Here is a 24,807-nt window from a genome sequence, read left to right on the forward strand (position 1 = left end):
AACAGAAAACCTAACAGTTATTGTTATTAATAGTTTAGGGTATTGTTCTTCGAGTAGAGTGTAGTTTGGTGGTTAAGAGGCCAGACTTTGGAATCAGAGGACTTTTTCAAAGCCAGACCCTGCTGTTTACTTTGTGATCTTGCCTGGGTTATATTACCTCTTTAAACCTTAGTCTGTAACTTAGAAATAATGATACAGACATTTCGGTTTTGTGAGAGGTAACACGTGTAACTAATTACTCATGAAGATGTGTATTTTATCACCTGATAATGCTTAAGAGCTGATAAACATTGGCAGATGGTGACTAAGAAAAACTACAGAACAAAAAAAAATTGAATTAATTTTCTCCACTGACATTTTTCTCTCCTTGAATGTTGGAGTAACTTAGGGGTAAGAGCAGAATCCCACTAATTTAAGGTTTGTTGGTTTGGGTTTTGTTTCTTTCTTTTTTTTCTTTTGGCTGTGGTATAAGGATCTTAGTTAGGGTTAGGGATTCAACCTGTGCCCCCTGCAGTGGAAGCTCGCAGTCTTAATCACTGGTCCACCAGGGATGTCCCCCACTTAGTTTTAATAGTGTATCAGATTTCTCCTGGAGCTTGGCTTGGGAGGATATTCTACCCCAGCCTTACACCTCACACCTGAGGTCTACAGTTTTAGTGTAATTAACATGGAGACAGCATTAGCAGTGCCCAGATACCAGTGAAAGCAAGTCGAGAGTTACATTACACAGGTATTACTATGCTGTATTTTTTATTTTTATTAAACACAACATAATGTACATACAGGGCACAGAAAATAGTTTTCATGTGCTTTACATCTGATTAGTTAATCTCCTAGAAGTCATCACTTGGAATTTGGAGAACTTGGGTCTTTTAAAGTTCTTCCCATTGTCTTTGTTCTTCTCATGCTTTCTCTATTCTTTCATCTTCTCCTTTCTAGGGTATCCCTAAAGGGAGAGAAAATCTTTCCAAGGGGCATCCTGGAGAACTGGATGTAAATTTGTAGAAAAACAACTTTTGCTTTGGTTATTAGGATGCTGGTATAACGTTCTTAGGAGTTAGCTTCTGGCAGCTAAATCACTGTCCATTTGGGTCTTGCTGCAGGAATCTCAGAATAAATAAAGACAAAACAAAATAAGGCATTAATTAAGCAGCGTTTACTATAAATAATTTGGTAGTTGAAGGGCAGTTTATAACCCCTCTTAGATACTACACCAAGTCTGGAGCTTTTGTAAATTGCCACAATTTGGGTAATCATCAGCTAGGTTTTATTCTAAATGGTGATCTGAGTCAAATATTTTAGATAACTTTCTTTTGGTTAAATGCCTACGAAATTTTTTTTAAATCAGAAATTTTGAAAACTTAAGTATTATAGAAGGCTATTTTAAAATAGGCCAAATTGTTGTTGTGTTAAATAGATGCACCTAAGCATTTCTGGATTATTGTCAGCTCTTACCAGTCCCTAACTGCCATGACTCTCCACGTGTTTGCCTAGACACAGTAATTCATTCAACAAATATTTAACAGTGCCAGGCACAGTTCTAACTCCTGGCAGTACAACAGTGGATGATAAAAGGTGCAGTCTCCCTTTTACAGGCAGAGAACAATCAAGTAAATATAGTGTATCATATGGTGTTAAGTACTGTGGAGAAAAATAAAACCAGTTAAAGAGGGTAGGGCTCTTGTCGAGGAGGAGTTGCTGTTTTGTATTGGTTTGTCAGTGAAGGCCTCACTGAGAATGGCATCTGATCAAAAACCTGCAGGAGGTGAGGGTGTATTTACATTTGATTAATTAAAAAGTGGGGGAAAGCAGTAGTCTAAGCAAAGGGAACCTTGAGTGCCAAGGCCTTAAGGCTACAATAGTCCTGTCATCTTCAAACAGCAAGAAGGTCAGTGTTGCTGTAGTAGAGTGAGAAAGGGGGAGAGTTGTAAGAGATGAGGTCAGAGAGGGAAGGGAGGATCAGCTGGCAGATACAACTTAAAACTGTATCTGTTGAGACTTCAGAGTCCAGGATCCAAGGCTATACCAATGAAGTTCACCTGGAGATGGATTTATAGACAATGAAAATGGAAATAAATGTGTGGATAAAACTAACTCCTTTCTTAGACTCTTTTTAAGAATATCTGAAGCTTTTCAATTATTTTGGATATGCATACAGTAGCTGTTCAATGTATTGTTTTATTCTTGTAAGAAAGTATTTATATTGTCCATAACCTTGGCCCCAAACCCCATGTTCGTCCCTTTTAAGCTACTTAGTATTAGATCCTTACCTTTTAGAATGTGACTCTTTTTTAAAATTGATACTTAACTATAGAAAAAAATAAATAGAAGTGCAGGGATTTGTTACTCTGAGGAAGAGTATAGTTTGTTTCAGAAGTGACTGTTATACCTCTGTTTTAAATCTGCAGGATCAAGGTACTTTACTTATCCCTTTTCTCTTGTTGGTTTTTTTACTTTCTCTTTCACATTAGTTGGTTTTTGTTTCCACCTTGTGGGTCTAAAATTTTTTGTAATGCATGTAAATTCTAAATAAGGATGTAAAATACGTAGTATAATGTATCCATATAGAATTAGGATCACCTTACGGGGGGGAAATTATTTGGCTTATTAAGATTTTTTTCTGATGGGTTTTAATAGAGACTTCCTTCTCTCTTCTATGCTAACCAAGGGTGTCAGAATAAAGTGCTAATGTGTAACTTTAATTTCCATTGTAAAACTTCTACTTAGGTACTTGTTAATATAAAATCTGTTCTTGTTTTGTGAACTACCTTAGGTATATTTTCTTGAGGATAGGTGAAAATATTCAGCTGATTCCACAAATTTTATTCTTAAAGTTTTTATTCTCCTTGCCTGTGATCTTGCCTATGTTCTCTTGAGTTCAGTATCCTGTTACTGTGTGTGAGTTCACATGGTGTCTGTTAAGTCCCCCTCCCCCTTATAGTCTCTCCAGTATCAGTTGAGAGTCGGGCATCTTCTACTTCTTAACACTTTCTACCTCTTATTCTCCAAACATACTAAAAGTAGGAAGAAGAGAGGAAAGAAGGGTTGCAGTTCAGAGATAGGACTGAATACTTGTATTTTCTAGTTTTTCTTAAAAAATCCTGCCTTCTCTCCCTACAGCAGTATTTTCTTCTGTCCAGTCTTACAAGAGTGCCTAGGAGGCTGCTTTAAAGTCTGGGGTATGATTCTAAACTGACTTGAGAACAGGCCAGCTGGATGGTTAATTTAGAGATGGCTTGCAGGTGGGATGTGAGTTAGCAAAGTAGATGGGCCAGAAAGAAATGGACAATGGTTAAGGTTTAAAAGAAAAGAAAAAAAACTGTTCTGATTCAGTCGTTTTGTAGCATCTGCATTCTCCTAACCTTACTGGAATCTGATTCTGAAGAACGTTTAGTATATTCTACTTCCTAGAGCAGAGTTACTCAACATGAGCGCTGCTGCCACTTTGCGCTGGATTATTCTTCGTTGGTGGGAGTTGTTCTCTGCACTGTGGTATGTTTAGTAGAATCCCTGGCCTCTGCCCACTGGAGGCCAGTAGCACTTCCCCCGTGTGACAGCTAAAAATGTCTCCAGAGATTGCCAAGTGGCTCCTGGGGGACAAAATCCAACCTAGTTGAGAACCATTGCTCTTGGATACGGCTATTTTAATGTCCTGGCTGATAGCTTATGTAAATGTTCCTTCAGATATGCAATTTTTTTCAGTGAATGAATTCTGAAAATAGAAGTCCTTTTGTGTCGGGTTTGGCTCTTTGGGTGGTGGAACCTTTATGCAGATTCTGTGCCTTCAGCTTGATGTATACTAGAGACTCAGGGTCTCTGATACTGTGATACTGCACATGTCCACATCTTTACATGGATAGGTATCTTCAGGAATATATTGCAACAGTTATGTTGCATGCTTGTTGGTTTGTTTTTGTTTTTGTTTTTGTTTTTTTGGCATTATCCCTTCTAAACTATATTCAGTGATTACTTGGCACCCACTCCAGTACTCTTGCCTGGAAACTCCCATGGATGGAGGAGCCTGGTAGGCTGCAGTCCATGGGGTCGCTAAGAGTCAGACACGACTGAGCGACCTCACTTTCACTTTTCACTTTCATGCATTGGAGAAGGAAATGGCAGCCCACTCGGGTGTTCTTGCCTGGAGAATCCCAGGGACGGGGGAGCCTGGTGGGCTGCCGCCTATGGGGTCACACAGAGACGGACACGACTGAAGCAACTTAGCAGCAGCAATGATCACTGAGGGGCTGGGCAGTCAAAACACACAGTGTTTCGCCCTGTGGCCTTTTATAACACTGATTCTCTCTAGATGGTAATCAGCTCAGTCACTCAGTCCTGTCCAACTCTTTGCGACCCCATGGAACACAACATGCTAGGCTTCCCTGTCCATTACCAACTCTCAGAGCTTGCTCAGACTCATATCCATTGAGTCAGTGATGCCATCCAACCATCTCATCCTCTGTCATGGCCTTTTCCTCCTGCCTTCAATCTTTCCCAGTATCAGGGTCTTTTCCAGTGAGTCAGTTCTTCACATCAGGTGGCCAAAATACTGAGGTTTCAGCTTCAACATCAATCTTCCAACGAATATTCAGGACTGATTTCCATTAGGATGGACTGGTTGGATCTCCTTGCAGTTCAAGGGACTCTCAAGAGTCTTCTCCAACACCACAGTTCAAAAGCATCAATTCTTCGGTGCTCAGCTTTATAGTCCAACTCTCACATCCAGACATGACTACTGGAAAAACCATAACTTTGACTAGATGGACCTTCGTTGGCAAAGTAATGTCTCTGCTTTTTAATATTCTGTCTGGGTTTGTCATAGTTTTTCTTCCAAGGAGCAAGTGTCTTTTGATTTCATGGCTGTAGTCACCATCTGCAGTGATTTTGGAGCCCAAGAAAATAAAGTCTCTCACTGCTTCCATTGTTTCCCCATGTATTTGCCGTGAAGTGATGAGACCGGATGCCATGATCTTAGTTTTCTGAATGTTGAGTTTTAAGCCAGCTTTTTCAGTCTCCGATTTCACTTTCATCAAGAGGCTTTAGTTCTTCTTCACTTTCTGCCATAAGGGTGGTGTCATCTGCATACCTGAAGTTATTGATATTAATCCTGGCAATATTGATTCCAGCTTGTGCTTCATTCAGCCTGGCATTTTACATGATGTACTCTGCATGTAAGTTAAGTAAGCAGGGTGACAATATACAGCCTTGACATACTCTTTTCCCGATTTGGAACCAGTTTGTTCTTCCAGTCCAGTTCTAACTGTTGCTTCTTGACCTGCATACAGATTTCTCAGGAGGGAGGTAAGGTGGTCTGGTATTCCCATCTCTTTAAGAATTTTCCACAGTTTGTTGTGATCCACACAAAGTCAATAAAGCAGAAGTAGATGTTTTTCTAGAATTCCCTTGCTTTTTCTATGATCCAGCAAATGTTGGCTATTTGATCTCTGGTTCCTCTGCCTTTTCTAAATCTAGCTTGAACTTCTGGAAATTCTTGGTTCACGTACTGTTGAAGACTAGCTTGAAGAATTTTGAGCATTATTTTGCTAGCGTGTGAGATGAGTGCAATTGTGCAGTAGTTTGAGCATTCTTTGGCATTGCCTTTCTTTGGGATTGGAATGAAAACTGACCTTTTCTGGTCCTGTGGCCACTGCTGAGTTTTCCAAATTTGCTGGCATATTGAGTGCAGCACTTTCACAGCATCATCTTTTAGGATTTAAAATAGCTCAGCTGGAATTTCATCACTTCCACTAGCTTTGTAGTGATGCTTCCTAAGGCCCACTTGACTTTGCATTCCAGGATGTCTGGCTCTAGGTGAGTGATCACACCATGGTGGTTATCTGGGTCATGAAGATCTTTTTTGTACAGTTCTTCTGTGTATTCTTGCCACCTCTTCTTAATATCTTCTGCTTCTGTTACATTCATACCGTTTCTGTCCTTTATTTTGCCCATCTTTGCATGAAATGTTCCCTTGGCATCTCTAATTTTCTTGACGAGATCTCTAGTCTTTCCCATTCTGTTGTTTTCCTCTGTTTCTTTGCATTGATCACTTTGGAAGGCTTTCTTCTCTCTACTTGATATTCTTTGGAACACTGCATTCAGACAGATAAATCTTTCTTTTTCTCCTTTGTGTTTTGCTTCTTTTATTCAGCTTGTGTTCGGGTGGTAGGTACCTGAAGATCATGTCAGACATTGGAAAAGCTTTTAACATCCCATGTTATAATAGCCAGGTGCTGTGTTTTATGGAAATCATTGGGTTTTTTTCCACTGTTAGATGTTCCAGTGGCAAGTAAGTAGTTGTGAACTCTAAAAATGGTTCAGTTCCTCTGGCTGTACAAGTCTGGAGATTAAAAATATAACTTGGTCCTGCTGCTGCTAAGTTGCTTCAGTCGTGTCCGACTCTGTGCGGCCCCATAGACGGCAGCCCACCAGGCCCCGCCGTCCCTGGGATTCTCCAGGCAAGAACACTGGAGTGGGTTGCCATTGCCTTCTCCAGTGCATGAAAGTGAAAAGTGAAAGTGAAGTCGCTCCGGGTGACCCTATATCTGCAGATTTTTATTATTAAATCTGATCCGTGGTAGAGTTACAGATTATTTCTTGCTTGTCTGCTTGCTGTCCTAATAATTTAATTAGTGGAAGTGAAAAATTGAATTATATTGGGAGAGTGGCCAACACTGTGTGTAGCAACAGCATCATCTTTCATATTTAACACTAGTATTTGAAATTTTTTCAGCCTTATGATATTCTATAAAAGAATGTGAGGTAGGAGTATTGAAGTTTTAGACAAAATGGTAAGAGATTGCTAACACCAAGACTAAATGATAGATTGTCCGGTACTTAAGGACGATAATCGTGTACTTTCTTCCCCACCAATTATTTGATATCATGCTTAGGACATTTCTTTGAGTATGTCTGCTGATTGTAATTCTCATTGTTTGGGATAAACCAGACCCTAGTGACTCTATGGTCTATAGAACCAAAACTATTAATTGAAGACTTAAGAGCTCAGAAACTTGTAAAACTAGTCCTAATATTTTATGCTTCCTTTCCCATCATTTGAAGTTTCCTCTTCTTTTGTTTTTAAACAAAAGCTTACCCCCTCATCAGATCTTTGCAAAATGTTCAACTTGGTTTTTGTACCCATATTTCATCAGTTTACATAATTTTCATTATTAGAATAATGAGTACTACTAACACTGACAGGTTTTAGGAACGAGCGACTGAGGGTGATTAAACAACTCAAGTTAAGCCCTTAACGAATGGGAACAGCCATACATGCGTGTTATAGGGAGTTTTCTCACTGTTAGTGACTAGCATGATATGGGCACCTTTGCTACCTATCCAAGAAATGGACAGGGCTGCTGCATTGCATAGTTACTATGGGGACACTATTCTCACAAAACTTAATGCCTCTCGGAGTTATGATGCCCCAGGGTATGGAGACTGTTGGTTGTGTCTAGCCTTGTTTATTGGTTGTATCTAGCCTTGTCTGAGTTACTAAGCGCTTCTGCTGTGTGTAAACAGTAGGGCTTCAGGTAGAAAAGAGATTATAGCATTAAAAAGTTAAAGTTTTTGGTAGCAGAGTCATCCTGTAATGTTCACTTTTTTACATTCTTGAAACAGGGGGACAACCTCACAAAAGGAGAAAGACCTCTGATGCAAATGAAACTGAAGATCACTTGGAATCTTTAATATGCAAAGTAGGAGAAAAGGTATGATCAAAATAGGTACAGATTGTGATGGGCTTAGAGTGTTAATTGACTGTGCTTGATTAATTTCTGCATCTGAAAACTTGATGTTCTAACTTACGGTCAAAGTTTGTATGGCCATGTATCTACATCCCAAAGTAGAGGCATATTAAAAGCTTTGGAATGCAGATAGTTGAGAGTTAAATGTTTTTAGTAATTTTCATAGAATTTAAGTCTTAGAGGAGACCTTAGCAAGCAGTCTGCTCAATTTGCAAATGAAGACCAAGTAAGTTCTGGGTACTTGAGGTAGTTTGCTCAGTCATGTGATGAGTGAATTCATTAGAAAAGTATCAGTAGACAGAGCCTGGGATGTCCTCCCACATCTAATACTTGTTACGCTGCTTTTTAAATTTCATTTGTTTTCTTTATGGGGTTTTCTAAAGAATAATAACAACCTGAATTTATTTATACTAAACTGTCAGAGTGCCTTATGTGTAACTTTTTTATCATCACCCGGAAGATTTTAATGCACTAATTGCTGGGTACCTGACAGGTATTTAATATGCTATCCTATCCTCTACAGAGTGCCTGCTCTTTGGAGAGCAACCTAGAAGGCTTGGCTGGTGTTTTGGAAGCTGATCTTCCTAACTACAAGAGCAAGATCTTAAGGCTTCTTTGTACAGTGTATGTATACAAAAGATTTATGAATCCAGGTGATAATGTATTATCTACTTTTAAATGCTTGGGAATGTTCAGAAGATGTGTTTATGTTCCATATGTCATCTAGTTTCATTCCATGGGGAATTTGTCAGATGAAATGACCTTTGGCCCTTTGGTGAACTCTTAGAGATAAATAGCATGAAAATTGAGCATTTTTTGTTTGTTTCTTGGATCCCTAGACTCATTTGAGTTGACTGCTTTTAAGTGAGAAAGCAGACAACTTCACGTTTAGCAATCTTCTTTTAAGCACATACAATTAAATGTATATAATAGAGTTTAATTTATATTTTTAATCAGTAATATCAAACAAATTTGAGAACTAGTCAGTCACTCAAGTAATAGCCCTTCTAGAAGGCTGAAGATGCTTTTGGAGCTGTGACATAATAGGCATAATCTTTCTCTGAGTTAGCTAGAATGAGTATCCGCACTTAATTTGTAAGGACATTAGTGTGGGAAAGTCTCATGTAAGATCATGAAACAGTCTCTCCCAACAGTGGAATTAGCAATCCAGACTTCTTTTCACTCAGGTAGACAGTGATTACTCTAAACTGTATGCTTTGCAGAGAAGTAGCTATGATTTCTGGATAAAAGTCTTCATTATGAAAGTGACTTCGTTGGTATTTCATTTATTTTAAAACATTGTTTTTGTCTTAAATTGCCTACAACTCAGTTTTTAAATTTACAAATATACACACAGATTGAAACTATAGGTCGATTTTTAGTATAAATAAATTCAGATATAGTTTTTTGAAGGAATCCAATTAATATTCAGGAAGACATGTCCTCACACTAGGAAACTGCTAAGAAAACTAACGTGGCTGTAGTTATCCATAGATTCTTTCTGTTCTGAAAGCATTTATTGGAATGGAGTAGATTCATGTTTAAACTCTGGAAGCCATGACTTGGAGGTGAGGATGAGTTGAGGAGAATGGTTACTATTAGTGCAAGTATTTTTTTTAAGCCTGAATTGTCCCTAACACTGCTAGGAACCTTGGGAAAATGCAAAAAATGTTGAGAATCTGAATGATCATGAGTTCCCATTTGCTTTTCTTTTTGAGCTAATTGCTAAAGGCTGCCTAAATTAGGGATCAACATTTGCTTTTTTTCAAAAATTTATTACTATGATCCTCTACTTTTCAGATAATTTTAATGAAAATTAACACACTTGAGTAAGCAAATTGAGATGTAAAGAAATCTTACTATATTAGAGTACTGTGTTAAAAATTCAGCAGTTTAATAGGAACTGGCATTAGTTCTGAACTTTTTCTAAGGAACTAGAATAGTGTTTCTCAAAGTGGAATTCTGATCCCATGACATTTGGTCAGCTGAATTTAGAAATGTTGATTGCTCTGTCTCCCCCTTAATGATTCTGTATTAAAAAAAACTTGTTTCATTCAACAATTCTCAGGTATTTTACCACAGAAACCATTTTCTGTAAATCTGCCATTTGATTCTACTAAGCATATTGGAAGAAAAGCTAGTCTAGAGTTTTGTCTATTTTAGTTTGATGACTTCACAGTTAGAGTGTTTTATTTTGTTAACTCTAGGATTAACTGATAGAATCAAAGTGAAAAAATTGAGGTAGCTCTGTCTACAACTCTTCTCAATATTTATGCCTTTTTCGAAGTAGTTTTAAAATAATAGTTAAATGTAATGCTTTTCTAAAGTTAATAAAATGATTAAAAAATTGTATAAAATTCAGCAACTTAATGTTGTTTGGATCTTCTTGTCGTACTGGCTTCTGAAATCAGTGCACGTCTGTTACCTGAGAAGTTGACCATTTATACAACATTAGTTGGACTACTGAATGCCAGGAATTACAACTTTGGTGGAGAATTTGTAGAAGCCATGATTCGCCAACTGAAAGAATCATTGAAATCAAACAATTATAATGAAGCTGTATATTTGGTAAGTTTTTGGCTTTTTGACTTTTGAGAGGTTTTTGGTATGTTATGAACTTAGTGTCGGAATGGAGTCGAGAGGTGAGCTACAACCAAATAATTTATCTTTTCTCTTGAAATACAGTTCTCCACTCACCATAACAGCTGCCCTTTTGAAACCGTTCTTCTTAAAGATACAGAGCTCATTACCAGTCCAGTGATACGGCTTCTTTTAACTCTAAATCCAGGTTGACCTCCTTATAATAAATGATGCTTTATGCTTCTTAGCTCTTGGTTGCTGCTGCACCATTTTTTTCAGGCCCTCCTGCTGCCACCTGTGTTTTATTTCTCAGGCTCCTTTTTCTGGGTCAGCTTCCTCTGCCCCTTTTAAATTTCTGCGTTTCTCAGAATTCTGTCCTCACTTCACTTTTTTTCAAATATTCTCTTTTAAAGCATTCCCATTCTCTCTCATAGGTTTGTAAACTATTTATTTTGATGACCCTCCCCTTCCCCACTATAGTTTTAACTCCTGCTTCAACATTTCTCCTGATCTCCAGACCCATGTTCCGGATACTTCCTAGATAGCCCTAAGGTATCTTGCCTGAAAGTTTATCCCTAAATTAATACATTATTCATACCTCCTTTTCTTAGTCCTCACCCCAACCCACACAAGTGGCTGGTATTTACTGGATAGCTGCCCAAAAACCTGAGCATTGATTTTTGTCTTCCCTTTGCCCTGTCATACTCTAAGCAGTCCCCAAGCCCTGTCAGTTCTACCTCATAAATTTCTCTCCAGTCTGTCCCTTCTCCTCTGTCTCCAGGGCCTCTAGTGTAGTTCATGCCTTCTTAAATGGAAATGGAATTAAGCTTTATTAATATGTAACATATAGACTGACAGCCTTATTAATATGTATAGACAGTGGGCCTCAGTATATTAGGAATAAATATATGTGTGTGTTGAAGGTATGTGATCAAATTCTTTTCTACTGAATATACAATCAAAAGAGTTGGACACTGATTAGACTATAAGATTAAGTTCAAACTTCATTAAGCTTGACCTGTCATGGTTGCCCCTATCTGTTTCTCTTTGCATTCCATATATTCCCAGCTCTATCAGAATTACTTGTGGGTCCCTGAACACACCTTGTGTTTGAACCTCTCTGTTTAGAAGCCTCTCCACTTGAGGATACTTTACTGATTTTTCATGACCTAGTTTGATTGTTACCTGCTTTATGATGTTTTCCCCTACTCCCTTTATCCCTGTTTCTAGAGCACTCTTTTCTTTATCTTCTAGTATAGGAGTCATCCTTTTGGGTCAAGATCGTGCACATCCCACTAGTCTACGAGCTCCCATTTGACAGAGACTTGAATGGTGCTTAGCAGTGGCACACAAAGGACACCCAATGAATTTTTTTCGTTTCCATTTCTGTGGTCCAGTAAAGAGTTTTCACAACCAAACAAAAAAGATTATTGGTTGTAGTAGCTAGAATATTACAGTTTAGGTTCCTAGTCTAGTGGACTTCCCTTGTGGCTCAGCTGGTAAAGAATCTGCCTGCAATGCGGGAGACCTGGGTTTGATCCCTGGGTTGGGAAGATCCCTGGAGAAGGGAAAGGCTACCCACTCCAGTATTCTGGCCTAAAGAATTCCATGGACTGTGTATAGTCCATGGGGTTGCAAAGAGTCAGACACAACTGAGCGACTTTCACTTTGACTTCCTAGGCTAGTATAAATGTAAAGCTGTGGATGTGGATTCCTGTCCTTCATATAGTCTCTTTAACAACGCCTCAGCTCTGCTGTTAGAGCACAAAAGCAGCCAAAGACTACATGTAAACAAATGAATGTGGCTGTGTAACAATTGATTTGTGGACACTGAAATTTAATTTCATATAATTTGTAGGAATCAAAATATTATTTTGGTTTATTCCAAGCCTTTAAATATCTAAAACACCATTCTTAATTTACAGGTTCCTTAAAAAACAGGTAGTGATCTAGATTTGGTCCTGGGGCAAAATGCTTGTGTTATAAATATTATAAAGGACATTTAGATTTAATAGCAATTGCTTTCCCCAATAGGTCCGTTTTCTATCTGATCTTGTGAACTGTCATGTCATTGCTGCCCCATCAATGGTTGCTATGTTTGAAAATTTTGTAAGTGTAACTCAGGAAGAAGATGTGCCTCAGGTAAGAAAACCCCTTGTGCTGAATTTCATTCATATGCTATGAGGAATTTTTCACTAATAGCCCTTTAGCAAAAAAAAAAAAAAAAGATTAATAGATATTACATTATAAAATTCTTAATACCTGAAAGTTAAGCCAGCTGGCATAATGGTCGATCCTCATGACATATGTATATTAGTTAAATGATTCTGCCTAATAAGATTAAAACTAATATATCTGAAGATGCTCTGAATGAGCCGACGTCTTCATTAGCCCTATTAAATCGTGTCCATAGGATTTCATTCAGGAATAAATATGACGTGAATGAAACTTCACTAGCACCTATCTTAAAGGCACCTTTTAAAAACTTCCTCAGGTGCGGCGGGATTGGTACGTGTATGCGTTTCTGTCGTCCTTGCCCTGGGTTGGAAAGGAATTGTATGAAAAGAAAGATGCAGAGATGGACCGAATCTTTGCCAGCACTGAAAGCTATCTTAAGTAAGGGCACAGCAGCATGGTAATGGTTTTGTGTCCCCTTAAGGTTTTGCCCAGGGAATTCTGTTTTAAGTTTGGTTTTCTATTAGTAGGTACCTCTTTGGATATTGTTAATATCTACATAGTTACAAATAAAGCTGAAGAAGTCTAAAGATAAAAATTTGCTTTCTCATTATACTAAGCTACCTTCAATATTTTTTAAATGTTTTATATTTTTCAAAAGTTGTAGTTTTATATTTAATAATATATACATGTTTGCAAAAGAAGAATGAAAATAAAAGGGTGAATGTTCTAACATTTGAATATATCCTTTTCTTCTTTATACAAGTGATGGTCCAGTATACAGATTGTTCTTCTATGCACACTTCCTTTTCCCCCCTTAATACAGTTTGGATTTGTTGTGTAAAATATTTAGCTCTACGTCATTCTTTTAACAGCTGTATGGTATTCAACTCATTTAATGTGCCATAATTTCTTTAATTCGTTTCCTGTTGGTAGACATTGAGCCTATTGCAAGTCTTTGGTTATTTTAAATTGCGTTTCAGTGAATATCTTTGTACGTATGTCTTTGTGTACATGTGCAAATGTGTTTGTGGGTTATGTGAATTTTTAGAAATGGCATTACTAGGTTGAAGTGTCTTTTAACAGTTTTAATTTTGATAGATTGTTTAGTCAGATTGCCTTCCAAAGAGATTTTACTCTTGCAGATCTCTTCTAAAGTGATTATTTATCAGTTAGCCTTTTGCCAGCAGTGTTTTCAAAACTGTGTATTTGCCTACATTTTGGCAATACAATACATTATCAACGATTCTGATACCTGATAATTTGACAGGTTAAAATGTTTCACTCCCATAATTTGCATTTTCTTAATTATGAAAGCAACTGAACATCTTTTCATGTTTTTAAAAACCTAAATGTAGATTTTCATTCTAACTTTTAGAAGACGCCAAAAGACTCATGTACCCATGTTACAAGTATGGACTGCAGAGAAACCACATCCGCAAGAAGAGGTAAATTGACTTCAGTCTCTTGTGATAGATACAAGCACAGTCAGAGTAGGTTCTTAATCTCTGACATACTCAGTCATCACATTTGTATACCATAGCTATGTTTTCATACTTCATATCAGGGGTTCAGCTCCTCATAGCCCTAGGCATATAGTGTATTTTTAATAAATATTAGAATGTCCTTAGAATGTTACCTATTCTGTGGGATTCCAGATATCATAGAGTTAATGTATTTTTTACTTAAATGCCCAATTTAAGAAAATAAGATATAACAGCCCCAGACTCTGTAAAGTAATTAAAACGTGTGCAGAAACATAGCACTATTCTTTTGTATTGTGTTTAATAAGTTAGCTTGCTTTTGTATCCTGTGTTTTAGAAGGTAGTAGATTTTTGGTTTTGTCTGGTCAAAATGTTATTTCACCTAGCCTCCAAATATCTATTAATTGTTAAACATTAATCTGTCTTTAGTATTTAGATTGCCTCTGGGCCCAGATTCAGAAATTGAAAAAGGATCGCTGGCAGGAGCGGCACATCCTAAGACCTTATCTTGCCTTTGACAGCATCCTGTGTGAAGCCCTGCAGCACAACCTGCCTCCGTTCACACCGCCGCCTCACACTGAAGACTCGGTGTACCCGATGCCGAGGGTCATCTTCAGAATGTTTGATTACACAGATGATCCTGAGGTACGTGCATGGTCAACAAAGGTTTCTTTCAAAGGGCCTGGGTTATGTTGTACTTATGGTTTCATCTTGTTGGAATTATGCCTGCGGGACATTTCAATTTTGAGTCGTTCATTGTCTCAGAGGGTCAGTGGCAGTGAGGTTAACGTCTAATTCAGTGAATGGAATCACCTCATTATGTGAGAAATCATATTTAGCTTGTATAAATGAAGAGACAGCATGGTGTACAATTGAAAAGTATAGGTTCAAGAGCCAGGTTGGTTTGGGTTTTAATCCCGATTTAGGCATATCCCAGCTGTGCGTTCTTGAGTGAGTTATTTACCTTAGTTTCCTAAATAGAATAATGATTAGTATATAGCTCACAAAGTTGTAATCAGGATTAAATTATTAATATACACACATAAGGTATACAGAATGATATATGACACATGGTAAGTGCTCAGTAGTGTTTAAAAATCCCAAAGATGCGTATAAGCTGACTTTATAGTTCTTAAATATATATATTTTTTATTATGAGGTCAAGTTGTTGATAGCCTTTATACTTTGCTATGCTATGCTATGCTAAGTCACTTCAGTCGTGTCCGACTCTGTGTGACCCCATAGACGGCAGCCCGCCAGGCTCCCCCGTCCCTGGGATTCTCCAGGCAAGAACACCCGAGTGGGCTGCCATTTCCTTCTCCAATGCATGAAAGTGAAAAGTGAAAGTGAAGTCGCTCAGTCGTGTCCGACTCGTAGCGATCCCATTTATGTAAATGACTGTATTAACTTTAATACCCAAGCAGCAAGCATAGTGATCACTGGATCGGTGCTGAATAGAAACTCACCTAACTAAAGTGCCATGTGGTAGTGGTGGTGTAGTCGTGCCTGACTCTTCATAACCTCGTGGACTAGAGCCCACAAGGCTCTCTGTCACACCTGTTGCTCGTACGTTCCAGTCAGCCTAGAGCCGAGTTCCTCAACCTCAGCACAACTGATGTTTTGGGCTGGGGAATCCTTAGTTGTGAGGCTGTCTTATGAATTGTAGGATGCCTAAAATTCTCCCTGGCCTCTACCTTCTAGGTGCCAGTAGCATGTCAGTTGTGACAACCAAAAATGTCTCCAGAGGTTGCCAGATGTTCCCTTAGGGGCAAAATTGCCCCCGGTTGAGAACCACTGGCATAAGAACCTGTATTACCACCTAAGGTCAAGTTTGAGTTTTCTTCCCCCGCCTTCTCTCTTCTATTCTATGGAAAGTTGCTTTTGATCAGTGAAATTTTAGTGTATGTGTACCCTATCTTAGAGTAAATAGTGTTGGGTAATGGGTTAGTTAGTGTTAGTTGCTCAAGTCATGTCTGACTCATGGACTGTAGCCCTGCCAGGCTCATCTGTCCATGGAATTCTTCAGGCAAGAATACTGGAATGGGTTGCCATTTCCAGGGGATCTTCCCGACCCAGGGTAATCGGTTATAAATACAGAATTATCAACTTGCTACCCACTTGCAGTATTCCATATATAATAAAATGCTTTTAGTCAACTTTATGTAATGGTCTAATTAGGTATATGTAATTGGAAGTCTACTTTACAATAAGACTATTAGAATCTTTGTGATTAGGTATTTATTTGTGCAAAGGGAACATTAGAATAGGACCTCAAAATTTGCCTCTCCTGTACTGTTTGTAATTGGTATGCTTCTGTGATGTGCCCATCATCCTTTGCCAGAAGAGCGTAAATATACAAGATATCTTAAGAGGATTTGGTTGTTTAGTTCTGGTCTTTCAAAAAAAGTTTGTTTTTCTTTTTTAATTAGAAATTGTAAAGTAAAAGTCACCATTAAGAGTCTACAGTGGTGAATAAAAAAGTAAATAAAAATAAATGCATTGAACCTGTTTGCTATGCATATTTTTAAAAATTAAACAATACATAGATAATGTTCTTTAACCTTTTTAAAAACAACATAGTGTGGATATCTTTCAACGTATATGTGATTTTTTATATCTACATAGTGTTAAATAAAATTTCCCCCTCTCCATGTGTTTGGTTTTTTTTTCCAGTTTTATTTTTTAATTTATTTTATTTTGGCTGTGCTTGATCTTGTTGCTGTGCAGGCTTTTCTCTAGTTGCGGTAAGTGGGGGCTCCTCTGTGTTGCAGTGCTTGGGCTTCTCATTGCAGTGGCTTCTCGTTGCGGAACACAGATTCTAGGGCATGCAGGGTTCAGTAGTCAGCACATAGACTCAACAGTTGCTGCTCCTGGGCTCTAGCTAGAGCTTGGGCTCAGTAGTCGCGGTGCACAACAGTAGTTGTGGTCTTAGTTGCTCTGCGGCACGTGGGATCTTCCCGAATCAGGGCTCAAACACATGTCCCATGCGTTGGCAGGTGGATTCTTTACCATCAAGCCACCATGGAAGCACCATCTCCATGTTTTTTATGGAAGTAATCCAGTCTCATTGTGTAAAAAAATAAATCAAGGGCTAATAATATACAAAAAATTATTTAGTTTGCATTTAAGTTAATGATTTAGTTAATCATTTAAGACGAGGTGGGCAGAGATAGTAGTGTCAGGTAGAAGAAAAACTATAACTGATATTCTAGTTCTCTTGTAGGTAGGTGAACACAAATAAAATTTGTTGAAATACAGAGCTTTCATGTTTGTGAACTTTTATCCTCAGCATCCAATATAAAAAGTATCTGGAACATAATAAACTCTTATGTATTTTGTTAAATGAAAAATATTTTGTCTGGGTCTGTAGTATATAGCTGTTGTTTTGCTTCCAGGGTCCTGTAATGCCAGGGAGTCATTCAGTGGAAAGATTTGTAATAGAAGAGAATCTTCACTGCATCATTAAGTCCCATTGGAAGGAAAGGAAGACTTGGTAAGATGCTTTTCGTGGTACTTTTACTAGTGTGGCGGAAAAGTAGCAATCTTGATGATTTAGAAAGAGCAAAATGTATGTTAACAGTAAGAAAGTCTTCCTCTTCCTGGTTTCCATCTCACTAAGACCAATTTCAAAAACACTTGACTTGCTTTCTGGCGGCACTTCACCTTCAAATAGTACTTTCTGGATGCTGTATAGTACTGTAGTGCTTTAAAGTGTTATGCATATGATGCCTGCTCTTTTATGTGGATATTTGCCATATGTTCTGGATAAATTAATTTGAGTGACAAGCTATTTTGGGGATGAATGTTGCAGGAATAAATGAATACTAATGGTTTTGCTCTGTTTCGTAGCAGTTAGACATCAAGCTTTGGAAAAGTTTATTTTTAATGTTTTCTAAAACCTTGGAAGGTTTCAGTTTGGATTTTAAGACGGAAAGGAATATAGCATTTTGGGGATAGTCTACCATATAAAACTTTTTAAGTTAGTAGACCTGAATGTACTTCCTTACTATTATTTACATTCTTTCTGATCTTTCAAGGAATTTTGGATATACATTAAAGAGTTTCCCTTAGGGTAGAAAAAATAATTTGTGCTGTAGTTAGGTGAAGTAACTGAAATCTAGAACATTTCAGAAAATATTTCCTTTATATCTACACACTCTGTTTTTGAAACTGCTTATTTGGTTTTTCATATATCTGTGTATACTCACTAAACTTAAATTACACTTTTTATAGTGCTGCACAGCTGGTGAGTTATCCTGGGAAGAACAAGATCCCCTTGAACTACCACATAGTTGAGGTATGCATTTCAGATGGAGCTTGTTTCAAAGTCTCAGAACCTTTCTGTTGACTGTAAAGTGTAATCTACTTTTGGCCTTTTGTTATTGTTCTCGCTGCTTGTCAGATAATGAAAATTAACAGAGAAAAGAGGAAATTGCTTTCAGTTTGGGAGCTCTGTTAACCATGTTAGTCAAGAGAAAAGAGGAGGTTAAGCCCAGTAACCAAACAAAATTTTGAGTTGCCTATAATTTATTTATATAGTATGTCTTCATTCAAGGATAGTTATCATGGATAATGTAAGTTATCTCTAACTCTAGCAGTACATTGTCCACTTAACAGATGTGTCCGTGCGTGCACATGTCTGTGTGCTCAGCTGTATCCAACTCTTAGTGACCCCATGGACTGTAGCCTTCCAGGCCGCCTCTGTGCATGGACTTTTCCAAGCAAGAATACTGGAGTGGGTTACTATTTCCTTTTCCAGGGAATATATGTATAAGCGGCTTAAATACTTTATAATATTCTTTAGGCAGATAACCCATTTTTTAACTGTGTTTATCTGGTTTCTTACTACTAGCGTACTCTGGACTAGTATATTATTTCCTGTATCACAAGGGTAGGGAAATACAAATCCTTATTTATTCTTAGAAATCAAAAGAGCCAATTGTTTTGGAAGTGAAAAGAATAGATAATGCTTTTGATTTCATATTAACTCATATAGAGGAGGATATTAGTACAGTTGAACACCTTATAGAAATTTATTTCCCAAAAAACAGTATTTTCACTTGATACATGAGTCAAACTGTCAATTATATTATTCCTTTATGTTAAAACGCTCAGCATGAACATAATTACAGTGTGTTCTTTAATTCACTTTTTATTCATACTCCACCAGTGTGAACAGTGGGGTAGTGCATCTGTGCACTGTAGACAGACAGTGCATCTGTTCTGTCTTTACAAAACTTGAGAGCATGCTTAGGCTAATGGATTTCACTCACTGACATGTCAATTGAAGTGCAAAACGTAAGTCACATTTTAAAATCTGCAAAATGTATAGAAATTCATACAAAAGTGTGGGAGATGGGAGTGAGGAGGAATGCGAACTAGGTTTTAGAAGTCTAGGTACGTGGCCCACAAATTATATATGGAGGATGAAAACAAGTTTCTGAACAAGAGCATGGCCAAAATGTCTGGGACTACCAAAAAGGTAGTAACTGTGCAGAATGACTTAACTATCTACTGATCCCATCCTCAGAGTCTACAAAGGGCTTTTATTTCTTATAGAGCTGAAATTCTGATGGTTCTATGAGTCCTTAGTAAACTACCTCCCTGAACTAACTCTGATACTTTCACAGTTGAAATTTAATTCTCTGGAAATATCAGCTAAGCATTAATTTTTGCATATTCTTATTGATTGAGTTACAGAGATAAGAAATCTTCATTATGGTATTCAATCATAGGTCTTTGTGTTTTAGAGAGCAGAGTATTTAAGGTTAAAAAGTTACTTTTTAAAATTATGAATATCACAAAATTTAGAACACTGAGGTCTTTCTAAATAGTAGAAGTGCATGGATAGCTGTTGAATTGAGTGCTGACTCGTGATTCCCTTGTAGGTGATCTTTGCAGAGCTGTTTCAACTTCCGGCACCACCTCATATCGATGTGATGTACACGACACTTCTCATTGAACTGTGCAAACTTCAGCCTGGCTCTCTACCCCAAGTTGTATCCTTCCCTTTGTTTTTAAACATACTCTATTTGGCCTGGCTTTACAAGATTATTAAATATTTCTGCTGGTGGGTTCAAATCACTTCATGAAAACAGTTTGGCATTTCTTTAAAAGTTAAAAATCACATATACCATACAATCAGCCACTCTACTCTTTGACTGTTGGCCTAAGAATATTAATGTTTATAACTTTATGTGCAACAACCCAAAACTGGAAACCATCCAAATATCCATCAATACATGAATGGATAAGCAAATTTTGTTACAATTATACAATGGAATACTACTCACGTTAAAAAAAAACAAACATTTTCAATGCAGGCATCAACATGAGTGAATTGCAAAATATATGTTGAATAAAAGATGCTAAACAAATATGAATTTATAGTATATGATACCATTTACACAGAATCCTAGAAAATGCAAATAATGTAATGACAACAGACCAATATTTGCTTGGGGGCATAAATGGGAAGAAGGGAGGATGGATTATAAGGAGAATGTGGCAATTTTGGAGGTGATGTAAATGTTTATTATCTTGATTTCATAGGTGTATAAGGTCAGGTGTTACTGTATATCATTGATACCTCAAAGATCAGTTACTTGAAAAGAATTACTGGTCATTTCATAGACTTCTAGGAAATGTTACTTGTTTTTTCTATCACAGATTTATTTTCAAAGAGAGTATAGTTTCCTTATCCTGAAATTCACAGCTTGCACAGGCAACTGAAATGTTATATATGCGTTTGGACACGATGAATACTACATGTGTAGACAGGTATAGTATTGTCCCCACCCCCCCACCTTTTTTTTTTTTAAATATTTGGCTGTGGTGGGTTTTAGCTACTGCATGTGAGATCAGTTCCCTGACCAAGAATCGAACCCACGTCCCCTAAATTGGGAGCGTGGAGTCTCAGCCACTGTACTACCAGGGAAGTCCCTGCCTTATTTCTATAGAGTGTTAGCAGCTTCTACTCCCTGTACTTTATTAAAGTATTTAATCAGAAAAATATTTGCCCTTTTAAGAATGTCCAAGTTGGTTTTTCTTTCTTGCCTCCTCCAAATAATCCTATATATAATAAAGCTCATACTTGTTGTAATATAGCATTTCACTTTCTAGTCTTAATTTTCAATATGAAATGATACCCTTGCTGAAGTTTTCTTTAATTTCATTGCTTATTTGTTTGGTGCTTTGGTATGGTTACACTTTCCCTTTGTAATTAGGTAGGTAAGCTTTTAAAATAGACTTTATGCTGATTCATATGTAGAAGCAGAGTCTAATCCTGTATATTTATTATGTTTATATATTATGTATTTGTTTATAGATAGTGTCTGTTTCTAAAATAATTAACTTCTCTATGACTACAACTTCAAGACTTGGTTTATACAAAAGACCATATTGGATTTTTACAGCTGTGTTAATTGGTATGCCCACTGTTGTCTTTTGGGTGAGATCTTACTGCCTCTGTTAGCTAATATGCTCTCTTACTCTGTCACTTTCCCAAATTAGCTCAGAACAGATAGTGCATATTTTCCATAATCTGTCATGTCCATTGTTCAAATGCAATATTTGAAAACTATCAGAAAAGGCTACCCTGAGTGTTGACCTATTATCTTGAGTAGTTTTAATGATTGAAATTATAGGGACATAAGGGATATGCTTTAAGGTGTCTGCTGAGGTTTTACCCAGTCTAATTAATAAACTGCCAGTTGCTCTGGGCATTCCAACTATGCCATTCATTCAGCAAGTATTTACTGGGCTCTTACAAATTTCACAGCATTATATAGTATACTAAAGTGATCCCTATCTAGTTAGATCAGGGGTGTCTTTAAGAGAAAAAGGGGCTTTGATGGTATGTTTTGTTGTTTGTGGTAAAAAGGGCATGGTATGATAATGAAAGACTGTGCTTTGGCTCTTGCATTTATAAAATGTTTTTAATCTTTTTTTGCACCTCACAGCTCGGTTTCATTGTCAATTAAATGGAATAATACATCCCTCAGCAGTTACTGTGAGAATTAATTATATAATATAAGCATACATAAGGTTCTTGATATAAAACAGGCACTTGAGTCGTATCTGTTATTCTCCTGAAAAGGATAGCACTGTTAGGAGGACTGAGATGGGGACTATTATTTTTTTGAAGTAGAAGATGAGTTGCAGGATTTGCACAGAGAAGGGTAGGTGGCAGGAGAAAGTAACAGCTGTAGGTAGGGTGAAAATAGGGTCTTATTTGTCTGAAGAATTATGTGAATTCCTATTATAAACTGCAACCATTCATCCTTTTCCACCCCCTCCCTTCTTTGTGTAGGTTTATTAATTGGTTTTCCCATCATCTAAGTAACTTCCAATTCCGTTGGAGCTGGGAAGATTGGTAAGTAGTGTTATATCTGTCTTTTCTCTACAGTTTACCATTTTAAAAAGTAATATTTAAAACTATAATATAAAAGCAATCTTTTTTGTGATCTGAAAGATTTAGTTTTATATATATATGTATATAAATGAAATAATCTAGGTAGAAGGGAACTATTTGCAGCTAAATACAAGGTAGATATAGATGCGGATTATTTGTAAGAACTTGTAAAACTGTATTTTGTCATTAGGTCAGATTGTCTTACTCAAGATCCAGAAAGTCCCAAACCAAAGTTTGTAAGAGAAGTTCTAGAAAAATGTATGAGGTAAGTTCTTTGTGTTTTCTCCTTAGCTTAGGCTGTCTCATTTCTGCGGGGGAGGTTTCCCTTCTCTGAATGTATGTCCAGAATATCATTTTTAAAATCCAAGTACCCTTTCAGATTTAGGCTGAAAAATTAGGGCAGCCGTGCCATCTGGATTCTATGTGAATTAAGTCAAAAAGTTTATTTTTGTCAAATATACTTTGAAATAATTTCAAATTTTAGGAAAGTTGCCAAAATAGAACTCTATATCATTTTCATCTCGATCCCCTAGTTAACATTTTACTACATTTGTTCTAATGCCTAGTCTTTTTTCCCTCTCTGTATAATATCTACCCTTTATATTGGTCTTTTTCTGAACTTCTTGAAAACAAGTTGTAGATATGATGTCTGATCATCCTTTAATACTTGGTTGTATATTTCCCCCAAACAAGAAAACACTTCTCCATGACCAGCATACAGCCCTCCAGATCAGGATGTGAGCTGATACGGTAACACCACTATACAGTCCGCAGATGCTGCTGAAATTTCGCCAACCATCCCAACAATAGTTTTTCCTTTCTGGTTCAGAATTCTATCCAGGAGCATGTATAGCATTTAATTGTCATTTTCTTCTGATTCCTTCACCTTGAACTGCTATTATTCTTTCTCGTTCACGTTATTGTCAGTTTTAAAGAATGCGGCCCTTACTTTGTTGTGTTGCCTTGGTGCATCCTCAGGATTCAAGTCTCGCATTGTCCACCACTAAAGATGTTAATCTTGATTATATGGCCATGTCAGGCTTCTCAACCTCAAACTCCCCATTTTTCCCTTTGTAGTTGATTAATATTTTGTGGGAAATATCCTGAGGTAACACTCCCGTCTTACATCAGATCTCCACTGCAACTCGTACTTTTATTTGCCACCACTATGATGATCCTCAGGTGATGATTCCCTTTTTCCATTATTCTTTCTACATTCATTAGTTTGCTTTCTACTGTAAGAAAGAGCTTTCCTTTTTTACCTGTTTATTAATTCCTGTGTTTATATATCAGTAGAGACTATTTCATTCAGTGGATTATATTTCATTGCTGTCATTACTAATTTGATGCTCAGATTGCCCCTGATCTGTCCATTGGGAGTCCTTTGTGCCTTGTGTGTTTTTTTTCCTTTCTTTAATGTTCCCCCTCCATTCATTGAGCATTTCCTTATTTCTGGCACAGACGTTCCAGGCTCTTTTTATGTTTCCTTGCCCCTTTCCTGGAATCATCTAGCCATTCATAGAGGCCGAGTTTCTTTTAGTGGAGCATGATATTTAAGTAGCAAGGTCTGGACACTTGATGTGTTTATTGCTATTGGGTGTTACTTGTTTTCTGCCCTCGAGATGGACAAGCATAGTGAATATATTTATGCACACATATACTCATACATACATAAGTCTGTTTTTATATCCACCTAGATGTGTGTATCTTTCCAGTTCCAACCCAACATATAATTTTTCTTCCTAGCCTTCCTCTTTGCCATGATTTCTAAGTACTTTGGCAGACATTAAGAAACTTGTCTCCCACAGTCTTGATAAGTATTTATCTATTACAATATAACCAATCTCCCAACCATACAAACTGTTTCCTTCACTTCATCCCACCCTACCATCACCACCTCACATCCTTGGCCACCGGGCTTGTAGACCCACTGGCCCACATCTCGGTACAAACCAGAAAGTTCTGAAGAAGACGTGAGTTCTGGTGTGCTGGCCAGACAGGAGTTAAAACGACTTGTTGCCCCTTTACTTCTTGGTTGTCAACTGAGTGCAGGGTGTTGATCTTCTGAGTAAAGTTGGATATTACCAAAGAATGAAACTGGTGAATGGTATTTTCTGAGGCTTTTATTTGTGTTGTAGGTTGTCTTACCATCAGCGTATATTAGATTTTGTCCCTCCTACCTTCTCAGCTCTATGTCCTGCAAACCCAACCTGCATTTACAAGTATGGAGATGAAAGTAGCAGTAAGTAATGAATCCTGTGTTTTTCAAAGGTACTAATGCAAGTATTAAGTCAGTTATCTAAGGTGGAGAAAGTGAATTATTTCTCTTCTTGGGTTTATATTTTCTCTGTTTGCAAGGTGATTTCTCACCAGCCTCTTGTTTTATTTGCCCTGTCATAATTTTAAACATTTA

The 24,807-nt window shown here is 37.3% G+C and overlaps 1 protein-coding gene across 1 annotated transcript in view; it reads left to right on the forward strand.

Moving 5' to 3' along the window:
- The window catches only part of NCBP1 (nuclear cap binding protein subunit 1), a 36,684-nt gene that overhangs the window by 1,187 nt on the left and 10,690 nt on the right, over positions 1-24,807 (forward strand). Inside the window, exons 2-15 of the mRNA XM_055578591.1 lie at positions 7,618-7,706; positions 8,266-8,366; positions 10,154-10,310; positions 12,357-12,464; positions 12,817-12,938; positions 13,876-13,945; positions 14,411-14,626; positions 17,377-17,474; positions 18,215-18,278; positions 19,870-19,980; positions 20,697-20,761; positions 22,293-22,355; positions 22,585-22,659; positions 24,533-24,636. Of these exons, the coding sequence (XP_055434566.1) occupies positions 7,618-7,706; positions 8,266-8,366; positions 10,154-10,310; positions 12,357-12,464; positions 12,817-12,938; positions 13,876-13,945; positions 14,411-14,626; positions 17,377-17,474; positions 18,215-18,278; positions 19,870-19,980; positions 20,697-20,761; positions 22,293-22,355; positions 22,585-22,659; positions 24,533-24,636 (1,443 nt within the window). The remainder of the gene's footprint in view (positions 1-7,617; positions 7,707-8,265; positions 8,367-10,153; positions 10,311-12,356; positions 12,465-12,816; positions 12,939-13,875; positions 13,946-14,410; positions 14,627-17,376; positions 17,475-18,214; positions 18,279-19,869; positions 19,981-20,696; positions 20,762-22,292; positions 22,356-22,584; positions 22,660-24,532; positions 24,637-24,807) is intronic.

Source organism: Bubalus kerabau, chromosome 4 (genome assembly GCF_029407905.1).
Source record: "Bubalus kerabau isolate K-KA32 ecotype Philippines breed swamp buffalo chromosome 4, PCC_UOA_SB_1v2, whole genome shotgun sequence".
NCBI classification, from domain to species: Eukaryota; Metazoa; Chordata; class Mammalia; order Artiodactyla; family Bovidae; genus Bubalus; species Bubalus kerabau.